This window comes from Schistocerca cancellata, chromosome 4 (genome assembly GCF_023864275.1).
Source record: "Schistocerca cancellata isolate TAMUIC-IGC-003103 chromosome 4, iqSchCanc2.1, whole genome shotgun sequence".
NCBI classification, from domain to species: domain Eukaryota; kingdom Metazoa; phylum Arthropoda; class Insecta; order Orthoptera; family Acrididae; genus Schistocerca; species Schistocerca cancellata.
This window is the reverse complement of record NC_064629.1, coordinates 642,069,057-642,090,440: the sequence shown is the minus strand read 5'-3', so window position 1 is coordinate 642,090,440 and position 21,384 is coordinate 642,069,057. Positions and strand designations below refer to the sequence as shown.

Genomic DNA, 21,384 nt, shown 5'->3' with positions numbered 1-21,384 from the left:
GGTACCCGGACAGAGAGCATTCAACGTGCAACACATTGCAAAACATCTACCGCCAACTGTATGCAACAGGTATGGTCGTAGCACGCAAATGGGTCTGTAACAGGCCAGTCACAGGAGAAGCGGGTGCAGTTGGTGTGTTAGCTGCTGTTGCCATGAACCCACACATGAGTACAAGGGACATTGCGAGAGCCGGTGGTCTGAGTCAAAGTAGTGTTATGCGCATACTGCATCGTCACCGCTTTCACCCGTTTCATGTGTCACTACATCAGCAATTACATGGTGATGACTTTAATCATCGAGTGCAATTCTGTCAATGGGCATTAACAGAGAATGCGTTGCAGTTCTACCTGTTTACCGATGAAGCGGGTTTCACAAACCATGGGGCAGTGAATGTACGGAACATGCATTACTGGTCCATGGACAATCCTTGCTGGCTCAGACAGGTAGAGTGACAGCAACCGTGGACTGTAAATGTATGGTGCGGAATCATTGGCGACCACCTCATTGGTCCTCATCATTGCAGGGGCCCAAACAGCTGCAACATATATCGCGTTTCTACAGAATGATCTGCCAACATTGCTCGAAAATGTCCCACTGGAAACATGACGATGTATGTGGTATCAGCATGATGGTGCACCTGTACATTCCGCAATTAACACTAGGCTGACCCTTGACAGGATGTTCGACAAGCGTTTCATAGGACGTGGAGGATGCATAAATTGGCCAGCCCGTTCTCCTGATCTTATAGCACTGGACTTCTTTCTGTGGGGTACGTTAAAGGAGAATGTGTACCGTGATGTGTCTACAACCCCAGAGGATATGAAACAACGTATTGTGGCAGCCTGCGGCGACATTACACCAGATGTACTGCGGCGCGTACGACATTCATTACGCCAGAGATTGCAATTGTGTGCAGCAAATGATGGCCACCACATTGAACATCTATTGGCCTGACATGTCGGGACACACTCTATTCCACTCCGTAATTGAAAACGGAAACCACGTGTGTACGTGTACCTCACCCCTCATAGTACTGTACATGTGCGTTAGTGAAAAAGACCAATAAAAAGGTGTTAGCATGTGGACGTAATGTGCTGTTCCAGTCTCTTCTGTACCTAAGGTCCATCACCGTTCCCTTTGGATCCCTACGTAATTTGGTGCTCTCCGATACACACGATCAAACAGCGGAGGAGTGGTACTCAAGCGTCAACTTTAGGTTACAATATCTCCTGATGTAATTAACATTTTACAATGCAACAAATGGCACTGATTACGTATTTGTTTATATGTTCAGATGTGCTAACAAAACTAACGGGGTTCCATTTAAAAAAAAACGTAGTTTTGTGTTAAAAAACATATTTCCGTGCATTTTTTTATGGTTTGTATTAAACAATTACACTAGCCCCTCTCCTCACGTTCAGTCTGTGGAATCGATTCGTCAGTATTTGATGTGGTTTACGAAATATATCCAGCGGTAATGCTCTTATACCCATTACACCCTCTATATCAAATAAAATTCGTTCATGCGAAACTTTAGAAGCCATTAGTGAATGAAAAAATGAGAACCAGTATACAAAACAATTGAAGTGAACAATAAATGAGTGATGTTGTATAAGTTATGCAATAGAACTTCAAACCACATTTATCCTGTTATCCTGCAGTAAAAAGCACAGCCATAAATAAGAGAATTGAGCAATTCCCTCCTGAAACTATTGAACTGAAAGAGAAGATATTTGCTTTAGAGATACTAAATTCCAATATTTTTAACAAAATAAAACCTACTTAGACAAAAACACAGAGACTTCTTGACTAGCCTTCAAGCTCAGAAACATGCCTGTCAAATAAGAAGCCCCAGGAGTGCTAGTAAAACAGCTGGTGAAATAATGTATAAAGGCTGTGAGAAACAGCAATATCATGGACACAACAGCATGATGTTAAAGGAAAACTATGAAATGACCTAAAAGAAGTGTGTGAGGAATCCATGTAAAAGTTCAGTAAAATTGGCACCAATGAAGTACAAGACTAGGCACCCAATTTTAATGTTCAAAACATTAGTCAACCCTTTTTCAATATAGGGATCACTAAGATGGACCTCCTAGCAATCATCTCTACAGAGTGTGCTAAAATGTCTTGCAGCTGAGATCTTATTTCAGCTAAGATGCCAAGAGAATTAATTAAGCCTCTGACACACCTAATAAATACCTCCCCCTTCCATAGTGAATTCCCTGACTTCTTGAAAACCACTGAAATTCCACTAACATATAAAAAGGTGATTGCCACAGAAAGTAATATTAAAACAAGCTGAGACATATTTCATCAAACATCATATGTTCAACAGTCTGTAGCATGGTTTTAGAGAAGGAAGATCTACCAAAACATCAGTATCAACTTTCACATGTGAAATATTAAACAAACTGATTAAAGGTGACAAAGTAATAGGGCACTTTCCTAGATATGATTAAGGCTTTTGAAACTGTGAATCATGTTTGTTGCATAAATTAGAAGAATATGGCATGAGAGAAGCACTCTTAAAACTACTATTTAAAAGACAGGAAACAGTGTATTAATCTAACTTATAAAAGTAATGTACAGTTGCTAACAACTAAATCAACCAACAACATACTTCAATGTAGCCTCAAGAAAGTATATTAGGGCCTTTTCTGTTCCTTGTGTATGAAAATAATTTAAATGAACATCAAAACTACAAGATAATAAGCTATGTGGATAATACATCCTATGTCAGGTGCGGCAGTGATAGGCAAACTGCTTCCAATAGAACTGAAATCAGTAAATTATAATATTGTGTCAATGTATCTTACTGCAACTAAGCTACTTGTAAATAAAGAGAATTCAGTGACAAGGCAATTCTTTCTTTAATATAATCTAAATATAACAAATGTGATTCCATCTATACCTCCACTGGTATTCATCAAAACAAATAAACAAATCAAACAATGGAAACCCTGGGGAGGTATATCAACAATGTAGGAAAAGAAAGATTGCTACTTACTGTAAAGAAGAGATGTCAAGTTGCAGACAGGCACAATTACAAGACACTCAAGTAAAACTTTCAGCCACAACCTTCATCAGTAAAGCACACACACACACACACACACACACACACACACACACACACACACACACAGGCAAGCACACCTCACACACACACGACTGCCAACTCCAGCATCTCAGACCGAGTGTCTTTTAACTGTGCCTGTCTGTAAGTTGATGTGTCTTCTTTATGGTAAGTAGCAATCTGTCTTTTCCTACATTGTTGATATTCCTACCTGGAGGTTCCAGTGTTCGACAAATAAACAAATTTTTAGATATAATGTGGATGAAAACCTGTCATAAGAAGAGCACAAGGCTTATATTTGTAAGAACGATAGTAGAAATATGTATTTACTAAAATAGGTCTCAGCCTTCCTGAACCATGATACCTTAAGGCAAATACACTGCCTGATATGGTTGGATGTCAATGTAACTTCACATATGTACACACATTTCACAGGCACATAAATGATTAGAGTTGCAATTCTCCCTGACAGATAGAACAGTCATCACAGTGTGTTAGTGTTGCTTGAGTTCAGTGTTGTTACCTACCTGATAGGGTATTTAAGAGGCATGAACAGTAGCAGATGTTGATATGGATATGCTGTATTCTTCTGTGAGACTATGTTATCAGCACCTGACAGAATTTAAAAGGCACCTCATTGTGGGTCTCCATTTACCAAGCTGGTCAAGTCATGCAATATCCAGATTTTTGGGACATTCAGATTTGACAGTGGCCTGATGTTGGACTGGGTGAAAATGTGACGGCAGGCATACTCGTCAAGGTTGTGGTAGACAATGTCTGACCACCAAAAGAGAGGTCTGCTGTATTGTTCACCAAGCTCTTTGTAACCCTTAAAATTGGTGCCAGCCATTCAAGAACAGATAATAACTCACTGAAATATTCTGTGTCATCCTACACTGTTGATCAGAAATTAATAGCAGCGGTACTAGTGAATCACTGTCCCTCGCATAGCCTGTCATTAAAATCACAACTTGCCAAACTATTTAACACAAGCTGATTGTGTACTTTTTGCTGATGATACAAGTCCCTTTATTAAAGCTCAGAATGAGACTGACCTTAACAGGAAAATTGAAACAACAGAAGATGAAGCAAGTAAATGGTTCAGGGACAACAGTTTATTTGTGAATGAGAAAAAAAACATTATGGATGAATTACAGACATGTTTCAAATAATGTGAAGCCCAATATAACTGTGAAGATAGGCCAACAGAATATACTACAAACGGCAAATAAAAAATCTTAGGAATTTGGTTAGATGAGCATCTAAAGTGGGACAAACATATAGATGTGCTCAATAAAAAGTTAAGTAAATGTTGCTATGTATTTAGAATGCTCAAAAATTGCTGCAGTGATCAAATAGTACTGTGTACATATTATGCATTTATGCATAGTCTTTTGTGTGTCACATTTTGGGGCAATTCAAGTCAGGCAAAACGCTCTTTTATTATTCAAAAATGAGTGATAAGGATCATGAAAGGAGCTGTACCTAGAGATCCATGTAGGGAATTTTTCAAGGAATATAAAATTATGACTCTTCCATCCATTTACATCTATGAAAGTATATGCTTTCTGAAGTCTCACCCCCAGTTTTCTTCTTTAAACAGTGAGTTCCATGACTATACAACAAAACAGAGTAATGACTTTCACAGAGAAGTGCATAAGAAAGCCCAGTACAACAAGAGTGCAATATAGCAACCAAAAATTCTCTATAGTGCTCTTCCCTTAAAAATTTAAAGGATTAAGAAGCTGAGCAGTTTTAAAAGTGAACTCAAAAGAATGTTAATTTGTAATAGTTTTTACAGTGTTAGTGAATACATGAATTCTTCAGAAAGATAGCGTGCCTTCACCTATCTTATAAGTCGAATCATATACAAACTTGTGTCGTGGGGTAGACTCTTTTATTTACACACAAAAATTAATTAATTTGTCAATATAGAGTGTTATAATCATTGTTTCTTGTTGCTGTCCATTATACACAGAAGATATGTAACTTATTTCTGTCCTATATTGATACAAATTTATATCATGTAAGCTATAATTGTTTTTGCCCATATATTTAATTCAGATTGTTCACTGATATTTTTTACATAATATGTTGTTATTCATATTTTTCCTGTATGTAACATATGACAAATCCCATATCATTGTACATGATAAAACGGGTGCTCAATAAATCAAATCAAATCAAATCAAATCACAACACAAATGGCTGTGTTTGGACTGGTGCCATGACCAGGGAAAATGGACTGCTAATGAACAGCATTGCATTGTGCTCGGTGATGAATTACAATTCTGAACTACTCCCAAATCACCATAAGTATAGAGGCGGCCTGCACAGAAGCCTGATTCTTCCAATGTTTTTGAGGCTTATGTGAGAGAATTGTGGTACCATTCTTCAACAGGAGAATGCTCACCCATACATGGCAGTTGTCTCTATGAATTGTCTGAGTGATGATGAGGTACTCTTGTGACCAGCCATATGTCCAGTACAGTTCATGATAGAACATGAGTGGTACCAGCTCAAATTTCAACATCATTCCAGTGCCTGTATCCAGGATACCAAGGACCAGTTATAACAGTTGTGGGCCAGCTTGTGTCAGGTGAGGATACAGCAGCTTTATGACACCCTTCCCAATTGAATCAGTGCAAACACCCAAGCTAGACGTGGTGCAATCTCATGCTGATAAGTGGGCCCATACTAAGAAGTTCTTCGTAATTTGACTCAATTTTGCTATCACTGAAATAACATCACATGCCATCCCAACCCATGAAGTTTCATTTCTTTTCCTCCTCCCCTTCTGGGCGCTTCATTTTTTTATCAGATAATTTATTATTCACAAATTACAATGTACTTACCTATTTTTATTTCTGAAAAACATCCACAGCTTTGTACAAAACAAAATAGTACTATGAAACTTAAGGTCACATTCTTGATAGACCAGTAGTGATTCATATTGCATACATGACTTGTCAACATCTGCAATAAAAGAAAATAGAAAAGGAAAATGTTGTAATATCACATCACAAGTTAATCAGTTGGTTACATGTTCCTATAAATATTAAGTCATCAAACAGTTCAGTTAAACATCAATTTGACATGTTCCGTCAGTTATATATCAATATGGCTCCATGTTGGACACTTGCAGTTGTGACATTGACTACATATTTCTCCTCATAAGTTCTTTTATGGTACAGAAATTGTTGACAAGGAGGTAAAACTTCTATTGCCATTTAAATATACTACTTCTGCTAATTAGAGATTCTACTGTTATATTTGGGGAGAGGAGGGGTTATTGGGAGGGTGGTAAATCTAGGATTGCACCTGAAAGGGTGTGATTCAAATCTTGGTCAAGCACAAAACTGCAGCATTGATACACTAAAATGTCAGTAGTTTAGCTGCTGACAAAGAAGGTTTGGAAACCTTAGATGTTTCTTGTTGTAAGCACAGTTAAGCCTGAAATCAAAAGCAGGATGATCAATGAAATGCAACACTTACCACTGAAAGCACGTTTATTTTTAACACACGTGTTCAGCCAGAACAGAACTGAACTCTCAGACAGAGAGAGCTGTATTTACACAAACAATGAATATTCCAGAATTCTGCTATTTATACAAACATTTATTACACCAGAATATACAAACATAAGATACTTTGAGAACCTTTATGAACTATTAAATACTAAATAATAAGTAATTGCTGGTGATCGGGTTTCAACTGGCACCCTGTAGCATGTCACCTAGTGACACAAACCACGCTGCATGCATCACAGCTCACAAGCTCACACCATTCCTCCCCTTCTGGAGAAACAGCGACCCGCTGTTTCAAAATTTCTCATTGGAACCGGCTATGTCATCCTGGAGAACCTTGTCAATGGTTCTTTCTATGATAGTGGTTGTAGATCCTTGTGTTCTAGTCATCATACATAGGACATGGACAATGTCTCTGGGGTTTTATCTTGTTGATGAAAGGTCTTAATCCCAACTTCATGTGACATCTGACAATCAACAAAGGATATGATATACCCCAAAGTCAATCTTGAGTCCCACTTTCTGCACAGCCATAAAAATCCATGTCAAGCCTCCAAGGCTGTATCTCATTGGCTGGTGCTTGGCATTACAGTGCTCTCAGTCTTTCTCCTGAGCATCTGGGGTCCGTATGCAAGCCAGCTGTCTTGTTTCTTTGGTCCTGATGATGAGATGTTTAATATAGTAATCCTAAGTATCGTCCTGTTGAAATGAGAACAGGGGCACCATTGTCATTTTGTTCTCATGACAGCAGAGCAGAAATAATCATGTGAAACCTGTATTGTCTGGATTCCCTGTGCTGTACGTGAGTGTCACAACTGACAGGTTTGTATCCCAGTCTCTCTGTTCCATAGTAACATACAATGAGAGCTATCTGCTAATGTCTCATTTTCTTATTAAAGTGTGAAAGGTGAAACCATTCATCTGTGGGTGTTAGGCAGTTGTCATGTGGGTGATATCACAACATGAAATTGCCTCTAACACTCGATTGGGAAACTTTTCCATGAACAGAGGTCATCACACAGGGTGCTCTGTGCTTCATAATGATGCCTTCTGCAAGGAACTTTGCAATTTCTGGAGCTTCAGCAGTAGGCAGAGCTTAACAGTATAGCAGGTAATGTACTTAATGCAGACTATTTATTATCCATCAATTTCCATTTACATTTGTCAACTTCAAGAACTTCCCCAAGAAATCAATTACAGTTCAGTGGAATGGCACTGCTGCATGTAGGATTAGTATCAGGGATGCCTAAGACATAACTTCAGCATGTGCTTCCATTTTTGGATTCCTTACACTGGCTCATATGGTGTCTACCAGCTTGGAAGAGACCTGGCCAGTGATACCTGCATATGATTCTTTCTAGAGTCTTCATCGATCCCTAATGATCAGATGTTGGACCATCATGGAAATACCTCAGGGTAGCTATGTGCAGATAAGATGAAATCACAAGCAACCATTTCTGCAGCACTGGATCACAGTTTCTTTTATACTATGTTTCATTTATTAATTTGAATTCTCCTTTAGTCAGTTCCTCCTCCTTCAAGGCTTCTACAGTTTACAGCTGTACTGGATCTTCCCTCTGTTCAGTACTAATGTCATCTGATGCAGCGATGATTGAGATTTCATCCACTCTGCTATGATCCACCAAAAGATCCCATGAAAGTCCATTGGTGTTTTTGCATGTGCATTTTTATACTACTGTGACCTCCTGAAACCTCCAAGCTCATCTCACCAGTCAAACCGAAGGTTCTTTCAGACCTGCATAGAGAATGTTGGTCTGTCACAACAGTGAATGGTTTGCTAAATAAATACAACTGGAACCTGTTGATTGTCCGATAAAATGAAGGGCATTCATTCTCATTCCTAGAGTAGTTTATCTCTGACCTGCAGAGTGCTTTCAAAGCATAAGATATGACATTTTTAGCACTTTCCTAAATTTTCACAAGAACTGCATCCTACCCTAACTGCTAACATCAGTGTGAAGTTCTGTCTATGCATTCTCATAATACAATGCTAGGACTGGAGAAGGTGTTAAGGTCTCCTTAAGGACTTTCACTTCATTCCAGGAAAATATGGTGGTTTCCTGCAGTAGTCCTTACAAGGTATGTGCCTCAGCACAGAGGTCCTTTATGAATCACCAATAGTACAAGAACATTCTGAGAAAAATTCTCAAATCATGAATATGGTGAGAAATCAGAAATTCTTTGACTGCTCTTATTTACTTAAGATTAGGATGGACTCCATCACCATTCACTAGGCACCCCAAGATTTGTATTTCTTGAGTGGCAAGATGCACTGTTTTGTATTCAGGTAGAGGGCTATAGTCTGACCACATTCAACACAGTTGTCAGATGGCTCAGATGTTCCTCAAGTGTCTTTGAAAAAATGACATAGTCATCCAAATATCAAAGAAAGGTCTCCCATCTAATGTGATGAAGCAGACTGTCTATCATACATTTGAAGGTGACTGGAGCATTACACAGTCCAAATGGAATAACTTGAAACTCATAGAGGCTGTCAGGAATTCTAGGGTGTCATCAGTGCACAGAAATAGACAGACACCTTTTTCCAGGACTCTGTTCAGACACTGGTAATTGATGCAGAAACACCATGTGCCATCTTTCTTCTTCTTCTTCGTAAGGATCATATGAGAGAGCCAAGGACTCTGAGAGTTCAACCATGTCATCTTGCAACATCTTCTCTACTTACTCCCAGAACTTGTGCCATTCAGCTGACTAATTTGTGGATGACTCCCAGTGTTGATACAGTGTTTTAGCATGAGCTGCTTGGTTTGTCTTTTTTCCTCCCTGGATTTGGAAGCACCCAAAAACTGATGCAGAATGACTGTTACTCACTGAAATTGTTCCTTGGTCATGCCAGACCCTTCTCCCTTCCCTGTGTTGTCTTTAGCAGTAGTGGAGCATGATTCTTTGTCAGTGGCACTAAACTGTCCTTCCTGGACTGGATCAACTGTCCCTATGCACATACCTTTAGGGATGAGTTGCGGTTGCTCTTGACATTAGTGACCCCAGATTTTCCTTGACCACCTACAATGCTTATGATCATCACTGGCATGTATATATCTTTTGTGAGGTTGAGTAGCTTTTTCCAGTCAGCAAAAGCCTCACAGTTTAACTAAGCATTTTGACCCAACTGCTTCTCCCCACCACATGTCGTGATGCCTCATCCAAAGGGCATTGCCCGTACAACCCACTGTCAGATAAGAGTCTCTGCACATCTCTGCCACCAATGCTCACATCGTCATTGACTGACACCCTGGAGCCACACTCATACATCACCACACTGGTGTCTGCCTCTCACAAGGGGGTAACTGTGTGGCACCTCTAAATTTCAAATTTTGAGATCCTCAGAGCCTGCCCTAACAGATGACTCTATCCATGCTGCTGCACCTGGACTTTCTGCAAAGATCCTATTCATGATAGGCAGCCACCAATGGGAGCGTCTTTTCCCTCACCAAAATATGTGTAAATGGATGCTTCTGCCAGATTTTTCCCCAGTTGGAGACAACACCATTGTCATGTGTGTGCACATGTGCTGAAGGGGAGTCTATCAGGGAAAATTCCCTGTTCCAGAGAGCTATTACACAGGTGGATGAGACTCTTACTTATCTGTTGAGAACAAGCTTTTAGTATTTTGGTGGAAATGCCATCAATTCCATGCGAGTTTTTGCTTTTATGCAAGTTTATTATTTTCCTAATTGGTTCTACATATATATGGCGGAAAGTGTAAACTGCAAGTGTGTTGGCTCTAAAAATATAAACGTAAATTGAAAGGAAAATGTACGACATACGTAAAAATCAGTGAATACTGCAGTCGTAAATGCATTGTGCGTGATATTATAACTCAAGTGTCCGGAAATTCGGTCTAGAAATAGTGAACTACTGATACGTGTATGAAGCCAAATAAAATGGCTCACGAGTGTGAAGCGCGCAATGTTCTACCACGCGGAAATACAGCCGTTGAAAGTGAAAATATTCCATGTAACAAATGTGTAACAGATATTGAAAATTTAAAAGAGTGTATCATAAGCATGCAAACAGCGATTAACACTTTAAAGAATGATTTAACGAAACTTCGAAATGAAAATAGCGAACTGTTAGGTTATCTGAAATCGAGTGCACCAATCAAAACAAAACCGACAAAAACTGTAAATAGTGAGAAAGAAAAGCAGCATGAATGGACCAGAAGCAAAAATACTACAGCGAAGGACTCAAGTGTCTGTGTTATGAAGTGCACTGACAAAAACAACAACGTTAATACAAATGAAAACTGTAAAAAAAGCAATCGACCAGTGCCCCAAAAAATGATACACAGTGATAACAAGAGACAGAACATACTAATTCTTTCTGACAGTCATGGTCGTCACTGTGCAAAAATTATGAACAGTTCTCAAAATCAAAAACACTACATCTCTTCTGTAATAAAACCAAACGCACAGTTAACGGACGTGGTTTGTAACATAGACGGGAAGACGAAAGAATATACGAAAAAAGACAGTGTCATCATTCTAGGTGGGACAAACGACATCCTAAAGAAATTTCAGGATTTCTTTTTCACCGATATAAAATGTATTCTATGCAGTGAAAGTCTTCTAAATGGATTAAGACTGTGTTCAGCGAGTCAAAAATGGATTCATACAAAATGTGCCAAACGCTTCGTCGCAGTAAACATGAAACATGACAAGGGGGAAATTAGCTACTGTTGTTTTCAACCGACGTGTTTATCAAAACAAGTAAATGCACAGGAAGGAAACGCTGGCTATACACAAGAACAGGACGTACTTCAAAAGGTAAGCACGTATTGTGACTGTGGAGTAATCAGTTGTTGTTTACGGTCAATGTGTTTATTAAAACAAGCAAACATGCAGGAAGAAAACGTCGTACAAACTCTAGATCAGGATCTACTGCAAGCTAAAGAGTATACAAAGAACCTAGAAGAATCGATCAGGGAACTAAAACAAAAACAAAAAGTGGAAAATGAGTCATTTGCTAGTCCTATAATAAGCTGGCGTGTGAAACAAGGGGTAAATTGGGATCGTAAACAAAAACAAGAAGTGGAAATCGAGCAGAGTACTAGGCATAAAATAACCTGGCGTGTGAAACAGTGTAAAAATCATCACGATCTGAAAACAACGAATAAAGTTGAGCCTCCTGACACCAGTGAAGACTCGATCAAACAGGGAACTAAAAGTAAGGATCATATGTATGAGACAAGTGAGAATAATAGAAATAAAAGTGACGTATACATCTTCTCAGACAGCCACGGAAGAGGCTTGGCAGAAAAAATGGCCAATATGCAAAACAAACTAAAAGTAAGAGGAAGCACCGAGCCAGGCGCGCCATTAAGTGAAGTGTTGAAATCCTGGGAAACATCCGAAACAAAAGGTGCGAAATGTGTCATTATAGGTGGAGGAAACGACATTTATAGAAACGAAAGTATCAATGCAAGAAGAGTACTGAGGGAAACCCTAGGGACAGCTACCGTACTCATTCTGAAGTATATGTGCCAAGCATTCCTCAAAGACACGACTTGATGGTCGAGTCCTGCATAAATAAAGAAATTACCAGAACAAATAGGATATTTAGGAAGATATGTAGCAGCTTCCCAAATGTGACTTTCATAAATGCAACAAGCTCACAAAGAGAGCATTTCACAAGGCATGGTTTACACAGAAACAACCATGGAAAAACTACTCTGTGCAAAGAAATTTTGGAAAAATTTGACAAACTACAAGGGCAGACACACATACCCATAATACTACCAATGAAGGAAGAGGCAGGAAAGTCTCCACTGTGCCACATAAAAGAAAAAGAAACAACCCCATCACCAACAGAAGCAGACCCACAAACCTCACCATGCCCGATAGAGGAAAAAGAAGCAACATCATCAGCAACAGAAGAGGACCCACTACCCCCACCCCCAAAAGAGGAACAGATAACGCAAACAACAGGAAAAGAAGTAAGATCATCAGAGACCCGACAGATAAGATATGGGAGGGGAGAAAGAAAAAAGAAACCTATCAGGGATCAGGACTTCCTATATAATGAAGCCCGAAACCGGCCAACCTACAAGAGGCTGTCATCGAAGGAAACTCAGGATTTTCACTGGCACAAGACGAGCAATGCCACAACATAGCAGACAATATGAGAAGCACACCAGTACTAGAGTGTCAAAACCAGATGTACCCGGAGACGACAAAACCAGGAGAAAATGAAGGGAGAAAAACCATGAAGATAATGTTATGGAATGTAGAAGGACTGAAAAACGCAGCATGCATAGCTCCAACAGACTTTCTCGAAGGTTATGATGTAGCAACATTCACAGAAACTTTTCTCACAGATCATTGGCAACACCCTAAATTCTATAGCATAAATATGCTGGCAAAGCAAGGAGAAAGGGGGCGACCCCAAGGGGGAATAACAGTCCTACTGAAACCGTGGATAACACCAATTATAGCGACAACAGAACTAAATCACTCCATTCTAATAGAAGTAAAACACATCACAATATTAGCAACCTACTTCCAGCCAAGCGAATCAGCCATAGACATAATCGATGAACTGGGCCAACAAATAAGACGGAGCAAGAAAGAAATCCCTTTACTTATCGCAGGGGATTTAAACTGTCGGTTGGATGTACAGAATCACAAAACAAAATTAGTAATCGAATCACTACAAGAAGAAGGCCTCATCCTGCTAAACGACACAAACGTCCCTACGTACTTCTGCCATAATGGCAAAAGTGCTATTGTTATCGCCCTCATAAGAGGAAACATAAAAGGGGACATAAGCCCACTTTGGAATGCAAACCACACACCTATAAGAAAACACATCCCAATGAACATAGTCATACAAAGTGATTGGAAGGGAAGAGAGAACCAAGAGAAGAGACTGCTCTCAAGGAGACTGGTTCCAAGGAAAGTGGAAGAATACCACGACCAGATAGAACAAATTGAGTCCTTAATCGACAACTCAAAAGTAGAGGAGGCAGCACTTGAACTGGAGAAACTCTTAAAGCAAGCAACTACCCCCAGGAAAGTGAGAAGAGCTAAACCATGGTTCGATCAAGAGTGTTATCAGCAAAGAAAAGAAGTACTCCAAGCCTTACACCGACTAAAAACGGACACAGATAATCACTCACTACTACAAACATATGCTGAGAAAAGAAGATCCTACAAAACACTAACAAGGGAGAAGAGAACGGCACACATGGAAGAAGAGGGAAGAAGACTAGCTGAAGAAGCCAGGGGAGACCCATTCATTGCAATCTGCCCCCGAAATCAGGCACAGTCACACTATATAAGCATGGAAGAATGGACGAGAAATTTCAAAGACATTCTCAACAAAGATTGTAGAGAAGGAGCACAGGTAGCAAGTCAAGAGCTCACACCGCAAGAGATGGCAGCCTGGTCCCCACTCACTCCGAATGAGGTCCGAAACATCATTGAATCAACAAAAAGGAAGAAAGCAGCAGGACCGGACATGCTTTACAACGAATATCTTAAAGACACAGACCATCTGCTAGCACCAACCTGGACAAAACTTTATAACAAATGCATTGAAACAGCAAAAATCCCAGGCCAGTGGAGAAAATCAATAGTAAGGGTAATGTACAAAGGGAAGGGCGACCCAAAGGACACAAACAAATACAGAGGAATAGCCTTGGAAAACAACCCTTTTAAGGTATTCACAAAACTAATCACAGGAAGAATAAGACACACTTTGGAAGACCACCTCCCAGAATCTCAATTCGGGTTCAGGGAAAAAAGATCCACTATCACAGCAGTGGAGCTGCTTTTAAAAAACATATGGGAAACCATCGATAAGAAACAAAAATATTATGCTGTATTCATAGACTTCACAAAGATCTTCGATCTCCTCGACCGATCATTAGTAAAAAGGATGCTCGACGAAACTCTGGGAAGAGACAGCGTCTGGACGAGAATTATAAACTCCATAAATGAATGGAATGAGATAAGGATCTCGGACAACCTCGACCTGTCTGAACCAACAAGGCAAACAAACGGAGTACTCCAAGGAGACCCACTAAGCCCGCTCCTGTTCATTCTGGCAGCAAAGGACATTATGGAAATCGCTCATGACGAAGATGTCGAAGCTTATGCCTACGCGGACGACATCGTGATAGGCTCAAAAAACTTAAAGAAACTACAGGAGACTATAGAAGACGTGGAAAAATGGTGTAGGAAACATAAGTTTGTAATCAACACCGACAAAACGGAAATGATGGTATTCAGACCAGGTGGGCAAATCCCAAAAACGACAAGAATTGCACTACAAGGAAAGGAAATATCTATCACAAAAGATTACAAATATCTAGGGATAACACTCCAGCCGTCCGCAAAGTGCTTCACTAAACACACAACAGAGAAAGCGACGCAGGCCATCAGAGCGATAAACGAAATAAGTTCCATCAGAACACTAAATCTAGACACAGCTATGGCACTCTTCAAATCAAAAATAATACCGATACTGGCTTATGGGATAGAAATCATATGGATGCATCTAAATGAAAAGAACTTAGAAACATTGGAAAGAGTAAAAGCAACCTATATCAAAAGAGCATTAGGGGTAGCAAAAACCACAAGATCAAGATTAGTCTACCTTCTGGCCCGAGAATCTTTCCTCATCGAGGATCTAAGGACAATGTTCTTACTTCCCAACACATCAGCATCGGAGAACCTACTAAGATCACTACTCAAGAAAAGAGAGGAAATGCCAACGGAATTCTATGGATCCGGGGCCATGATCGACCGCACTTGGACAGCAGCAAATTTTGAGATGAGACACGTACTTACAAGACTCGCAGTACACGGATTCCACCATGAAATTTGTGCAAATACAGCATACCACGAACCGTCAAACCTTTGCAAGTGTACACTATGTGGGCAGTCTTGTGAGAGATACCATATAGAAACATGCAACAAGAGGACCAGATCAATTAGAGACTATGCAATAAATGGTTCCAATGACAATCTGTTATAATACCTGCACTGAATGTAATCTACTAAGAATTATGCAGACACTCAATACATCCTTGTAATTCACTCTCAAATGATTGTAATCTAATGTAAAACTATAATGGCTATTCTGCTGCAATAAATCGTTTATTACATGTGCTGAAGGGAAGTAACACTAGCTATGTGTAGGTGTCGATTGCTAATTCAGTGAATGTGAAGCGATTTTTCATGAGAACCAAGCGCTGTACAAAGACTTATAATTGCTGCAACCCCGTGGCTTCCCAACAGCAGTGCATGGATACATTTTGGTGAGTTGGCCTTGCATCACATTTTGCAAATAACTTGTAGGCACCTTGTTTATCAATCAGGACCAGTGGTGTAACCACCAGCGTGGCTCAAATGTACTGATACCTATTTCAACACAAGCACATTGTCATTGGAGGCCATCCCTTCCAATACCATGACAGTAATTTCCATGTGTGGTTATGGAATATTCAACTGATTCTCACCTGCACCTAGCAACCACTTGTGCACTGCATCATTGCTTTCCAGAGACTCAGGGTTTTGATTTCACCCTCCACATATGTCAGTGCCTGGTTATTGTATTCTGTCAGTTCAAGAGGAGGAGGAGGAGGAGATTACTGTTTAACGTCCCGTTGACAACGAGTTCATTAGAGACGGAGCACAAGCTCGGATTAGGAAAGGATGGGGAAGGAAATCGGCCGTGCCCTTTCTAAGGAACCATCCCGGCATTTGCCTGAAGCGATTTAGGGAAATCACAGAAAACCTAAATCAGGATGGCCGGACGCGGGATTGAACCTTCGTCCTCCCGAATGCGAGTCCAGTGTGCTAACCACTGCTCCACCTCGCTCGGTGTCAGTTCAAGACTCCGCACCTCACATCCTTTGTAGATCCAAAGTTAAATTGTGTGTAAATGTTTTAAATACCCATATGGAACTTAATTTTGTACCGTGACTGGAGAAACTAAGAACTCTACCAACATGGGCCTGAAATGTCGTAAACAGACTGCTGAACAATTTTATAAGTAGTTTTTAATAGCGTGTAGTTTGTGCATAATTAAATAATCGTCTGGCTGAAATTCTAACCTTGTGCACTTTTCTAAAATATGTGTTCCCACCTACTTTCCCTTTTAAATTTAGTGGCAATGTATGCCACATGATAAGCACTGGCAGCACAACATTTGTACCCACAGGCAAGAAGAGGAGACCCACAGCATGCCAATCAGCAATACTAAGCACTATGCCATATGCATGCACCACTGTTTGGGGCTATGTTCCAGAATTGATTAACTATTAATACTGGTTTTGGAATGTGTAAGTATCAATATTATTTGCTTAAATAAACACTCATTAAAAGAAGACTCCATGGACATTTTATTCAATATTAATAATCTTAAGCCTTTGTAGGAACAACAGTTTATGTTGAATCTCCTGCATTCTTGTTAGTTTCATAATTAGCTATTTAATAAGAGAAATTCCAGTTACTGAGATTACTCAAGTGTGTTAGAGAGTTTCCTTGTAGAGTTAAAAGATTAAATCAGTCTATAGTATTTCAGGACTACCTGCAACTAAACTACTCTTAGCTAAATTTCAATATCCCCTGAAAAATGTTAGAAAGAAATTAAGAAAAAACTGTGATAGGAGAAGACTTCAAATTAAAGGTGAGCGAATCCACAAGAGTTTGTGATTTAATTCAGTATTCTAGTTTAACGCTAAACTTTCTGAAAATTTGCCACTTGTACCAGAGAAAGGAGCAGCTCAGTGACTTTTGTAGGTAATACTATTACAAACTACAAGTTTGATGACGCAAATAAGTACTACATACACTTAGGTAGTTGTGATCTCTGAATTCTATTTATTGGGCTTCCAAAAGAAGATAAAGTCTCTACAACTGCACTTAAGAAAAAAGAAATTTCAGGAAAAGTAATTCTGATGTTTTTAATAACAAACTAATTGTTGAGAGTTCATCTGTAGACCACTAGGGATCAGGCATTGGACTCTATATCGAGTTCCTAAATTGTTTCATAAATATATTCTGGGTATCCAATTCTTCAAAAACTTGGGAAAAAGTAACCTGTATGTTGAAACTAATTACATGATGAATAAAAATCACTAGCTAGGGCTAGAAAGAGACAGTTCCTGAAATGAAAAAAAAATTCTAATATAAATCCAGATTTTCTTATGAGTGTGTTGAAAACTATAAATTTGTATTTAAAAATACTGCATTCACAGCTAAAAAAAAAAACAGGCAAATACTACACTCATGCTCTAAAACAGAATTAAGACAACAGCACTGCTGTCTGTTGTTCAATCAGAAATAGGAGCTGAGTTCAGAAGCCAAGAAATTTTGAACATTAGATTTGATAATGATATTACAGCAAATTATAAACCATCATTTGGGGTTATTTTGCTCTATTGTGTCAAACTTTCTCCACTTGCAAAGAAACATTTGTTGGTTCATATATGCTACAACATTTGTTGTATACTTGTGAATTACTTTTTCTATGAAATGTAGCACTTTCTGGTTGGCAGCCTTGATTGCCTGTTTAAATGTCAACCATTCGTAAGCATCTAAGTAAAGATGTGCTGAAGTGTGTAAAAAAATTTGGTGGGAAAATTTGTTTTTTCTTTTTTTTTTTTCAGAGGCTTAACTGGTCACTGTGAATGTCAGTCAGCATAATTTTAATTACTCGGACTGTTTAGATGCTTTAAAGTACCATAGTTTTTCATTTAATGGAATATTGTTTGTGTCACTGTCAGTTTCGTTTCCTAGGTTATGAATTTTTATTTTCTGTGAAATTTTGCACCACAACAAAAGTGGAACACAGTACCCTCAGGATGTGTTTCTTACACATCTATGAACACTTTAGACTTCATTTACCATTGTAGTGTGCTCTTGACAGTGAACAATGTTTGTAATCACTTTCAGATTGCTGAAAGTACTATGCAAGTACAAGTGTACTGTCAGAAGTAGGCAATAATGTGATTACAGCCCAAAAACTACAATCCATTAGGAGGAGGAGATACCACACAGGAAAGCTGAAACACTTTTCGATGTCCCAAGAAGAACCTTAATTAATAAATTGAAATTAAAGGAAGGAATTAATTCATATCCAGGGTTCTTGCAGGTTATACTACTGAAGAAGAAGCACAATTTGTAATTTTTATGTCACACCTGAGTGAATGTGGGTTTCCTGTCTCTCCAATGGAACTCTGAATGATTGTAAAGTCATACCATGCCAGACAGGGATGTAAAGTTCCTAGAAGCAAAGGCGATTGTCTAGGTGAGAAATGGCTCTTATGTTTCATTAAATGGCACCATAACTTTGTATGTGCTTTGCAGTGAACATTAAAAGGATTAGAGCTGCTGTTGATGAGCATATTCTCAGAGAATATGTTGAATATTTGCATGTTGAACTCGAAGATGATGTGCTAGCAAGCAATATATGGAACTTCAGATACCAAAGGAAAAATAAGTTCTTGCAAAAAGGGATTCAAAATATTCAGAAAGCATTTGTAATTCTTCCAAAAACAACATGTCTAATGTTTGCTGGTGACCCTGAGGGAGAAATTTTACCTATATTTGTTGTTTATAAATCAAGCCACTTATGGTCTACAGGGAGAGAAAATGTGCCCAGCAGCTGCCTTAACTCACATAGATCTAGAGGATGGTTTGACAATAACACACTTACTGAGTGTCTCACAAAGTTGATGGTACCAAGACTGAAAAAGATGGAAGGAAAGAAAGTAGTAATCTGTGATAATTTGTCCTCACATTTGACAGCATATGTTTTACAGCTCTGTGGTGAGAATGACATTTCATTCACCTGTCTGCCAATGAACAGCACCCACATTACACAGCCTTTGGACGTTTCTTTCTTTGGGTTCATGAAAGCAGACTGGAGACAGATCCTTACAGAATGGAAAAACAGTGAGCAACTCCTCAAACACACTGTCTTGCAGAAACAGCATTTACCATTTCTGTTAAGAAGACTAATTAAAATACTAGGCAAAAACTCAACCAAAAACCAAATAGCAGGTTTCAAAAACTGCGGCACACATACAATCAATGTTGAAAAAATTATTTGTCATCTTCCTTCACAGACATGTGACAAAGATGCAGTACAGGAATCTTTCATCAAGCCCTTCTTTGTAAGATACCTGAGTGGACTACTGGTGTTGCCAGAAACAGATGTACAAGAAAGATTACAGTGACTCCTGGTAAAAGTGTGACAGTGATGCAGAAAAAAGTTCTGAAGAAACAGAGAAGAAACCACAATAATCAAAAAAGCAGGCCAGAAGAAGATTCTGTAGCTATCACTCCCAGAGATTCTTCTGAATATAATGATTATTTGAGATAACTATCACCTGTAGCATTTGCAAAGGATGACACCTAGTTAGTTACCAGGCAGAAGAAGAGGTCCAGAATGTGGTGAAGGTGTACACACATCGGGCCAGTATGTGACCTTCATATATTAGGGGAAGTATTTTTGTGGATTAATTACTTATGTAAGCAGTGCTGGAGCTACAATAAGTACAATGCAGAAGACTTAATTACAGGAGTGACCAGTGCTGAAATATGAAATGATGTATGACTCTGATGAAATACCTGACACCGTTCAGCCTCCAAAACAGATAAGCCAAAGTGGTTTCTTCTCTGTGCCTGAGCTTCATGAATATTGGAGCTAATAGCTCACAATGCAGACAAAATTCTGTGTTAAATCTTTAAATTCTCAACTATTTTGGTAATGACATTTTTCTGTGCTTATGCTGTTTTCTATTCATTCCTGTGGTCAAACATGACTCCAGAACACTGTAATTCTTACTTTCAGTGTAACTGCTGGTTTTCTCTTTATTCCTATGGTTAAACCTCTGAAACCATTATTTTACTGTAATTTAGACATACAGTGCAAGGTACCCCAGGGTAAGGAAACTTTTTTCCAATTTCTAAAAGAACAATAAAAAATAGAAATAAAAGGGTAACTTGAGAGATATAAATACAGATTACTTTGCAGTCTACATCAAGTAATCACATAATTTTGAAACACAGAATCATTAAAGAAACCCTTTTTGAAAGTAATTTCTTTAAAAATCTGTAGAAAGCAGAATAAAGTAACCCCAAATGATAGTATAATTAAAAAATTGCCTCAACGTTTTTTTCATTAAATGAAACAGACTGAACATACACATGGAACACTATCAGGAATAGGCAAATTTCATAATCTGGAACAACAGCCATAAAGTAATATTTAAATTTTTTTTCATAAAATCATGGATATGAAACAAAGAGTAACTGTAAGAACAAATTGAAGATACTATTCCTCTGACTGGAAGGTCATAATGAGTTCAATATTGGATCCTTATCAGTTATTATTCTATTAAATGACCAAATAGTTACCAGTGATGTTCATAAAGTCTGATTTGCAATTGATACATCAATTATAAATGAAAATGAAGTGAGAGAAAAAATTGAGGAAGATGTTGAAAATAGCTTAGAAAATCTTTGATCTTCATTCTGTCAAAATGGAATAGCTCTAAATGCTACAAAAACTCATATAATACAATTTTTATAACAAAATCATCAAAACTGACAATACTATGAAAATGATGGATTGCTCCATACCATATAGTGGAGTTGTTGAGTCACAGACAAGCACAACAAAAAGGTTATTAAACAAGTAAGCTTTTGGCCAAAAGAACTTCTTCAGAACTAGACAGCATACAGACACACATCCATACAAATGCAGCTCACACACACATGCCCA

General features: G+C 38.7%; 1 protein-coding gene across 2 annotated transcripts in view; it reads right to left on the bottom strand.

Moving 5' to 3' along the window:
- The window catches only part of LOC126183464 (glutamate receptor ionotropic, kainate 2-like), a 499,151-nt gene that overhangs the window by 318,031 nt on the left and 159,736 nt on the right, over positions 1-21,384 (bottom strand). The window contains exon 2 of one of the 2 annotated variants that reach the window (XM_049925464.1): positions 5,932-6,052. The exons of the other annotated variant lie outside the window; for it this stretch is intronic. Coding sequence (XP_049781421.1) covers positions 5,932-6,052 — 121 coding nt within the window. The remainder of the gene's footprint in view (positions 1-5,931; positions 6,053-21,384) is intronic. 2 annotated transcript variants of the gene reach the window in all.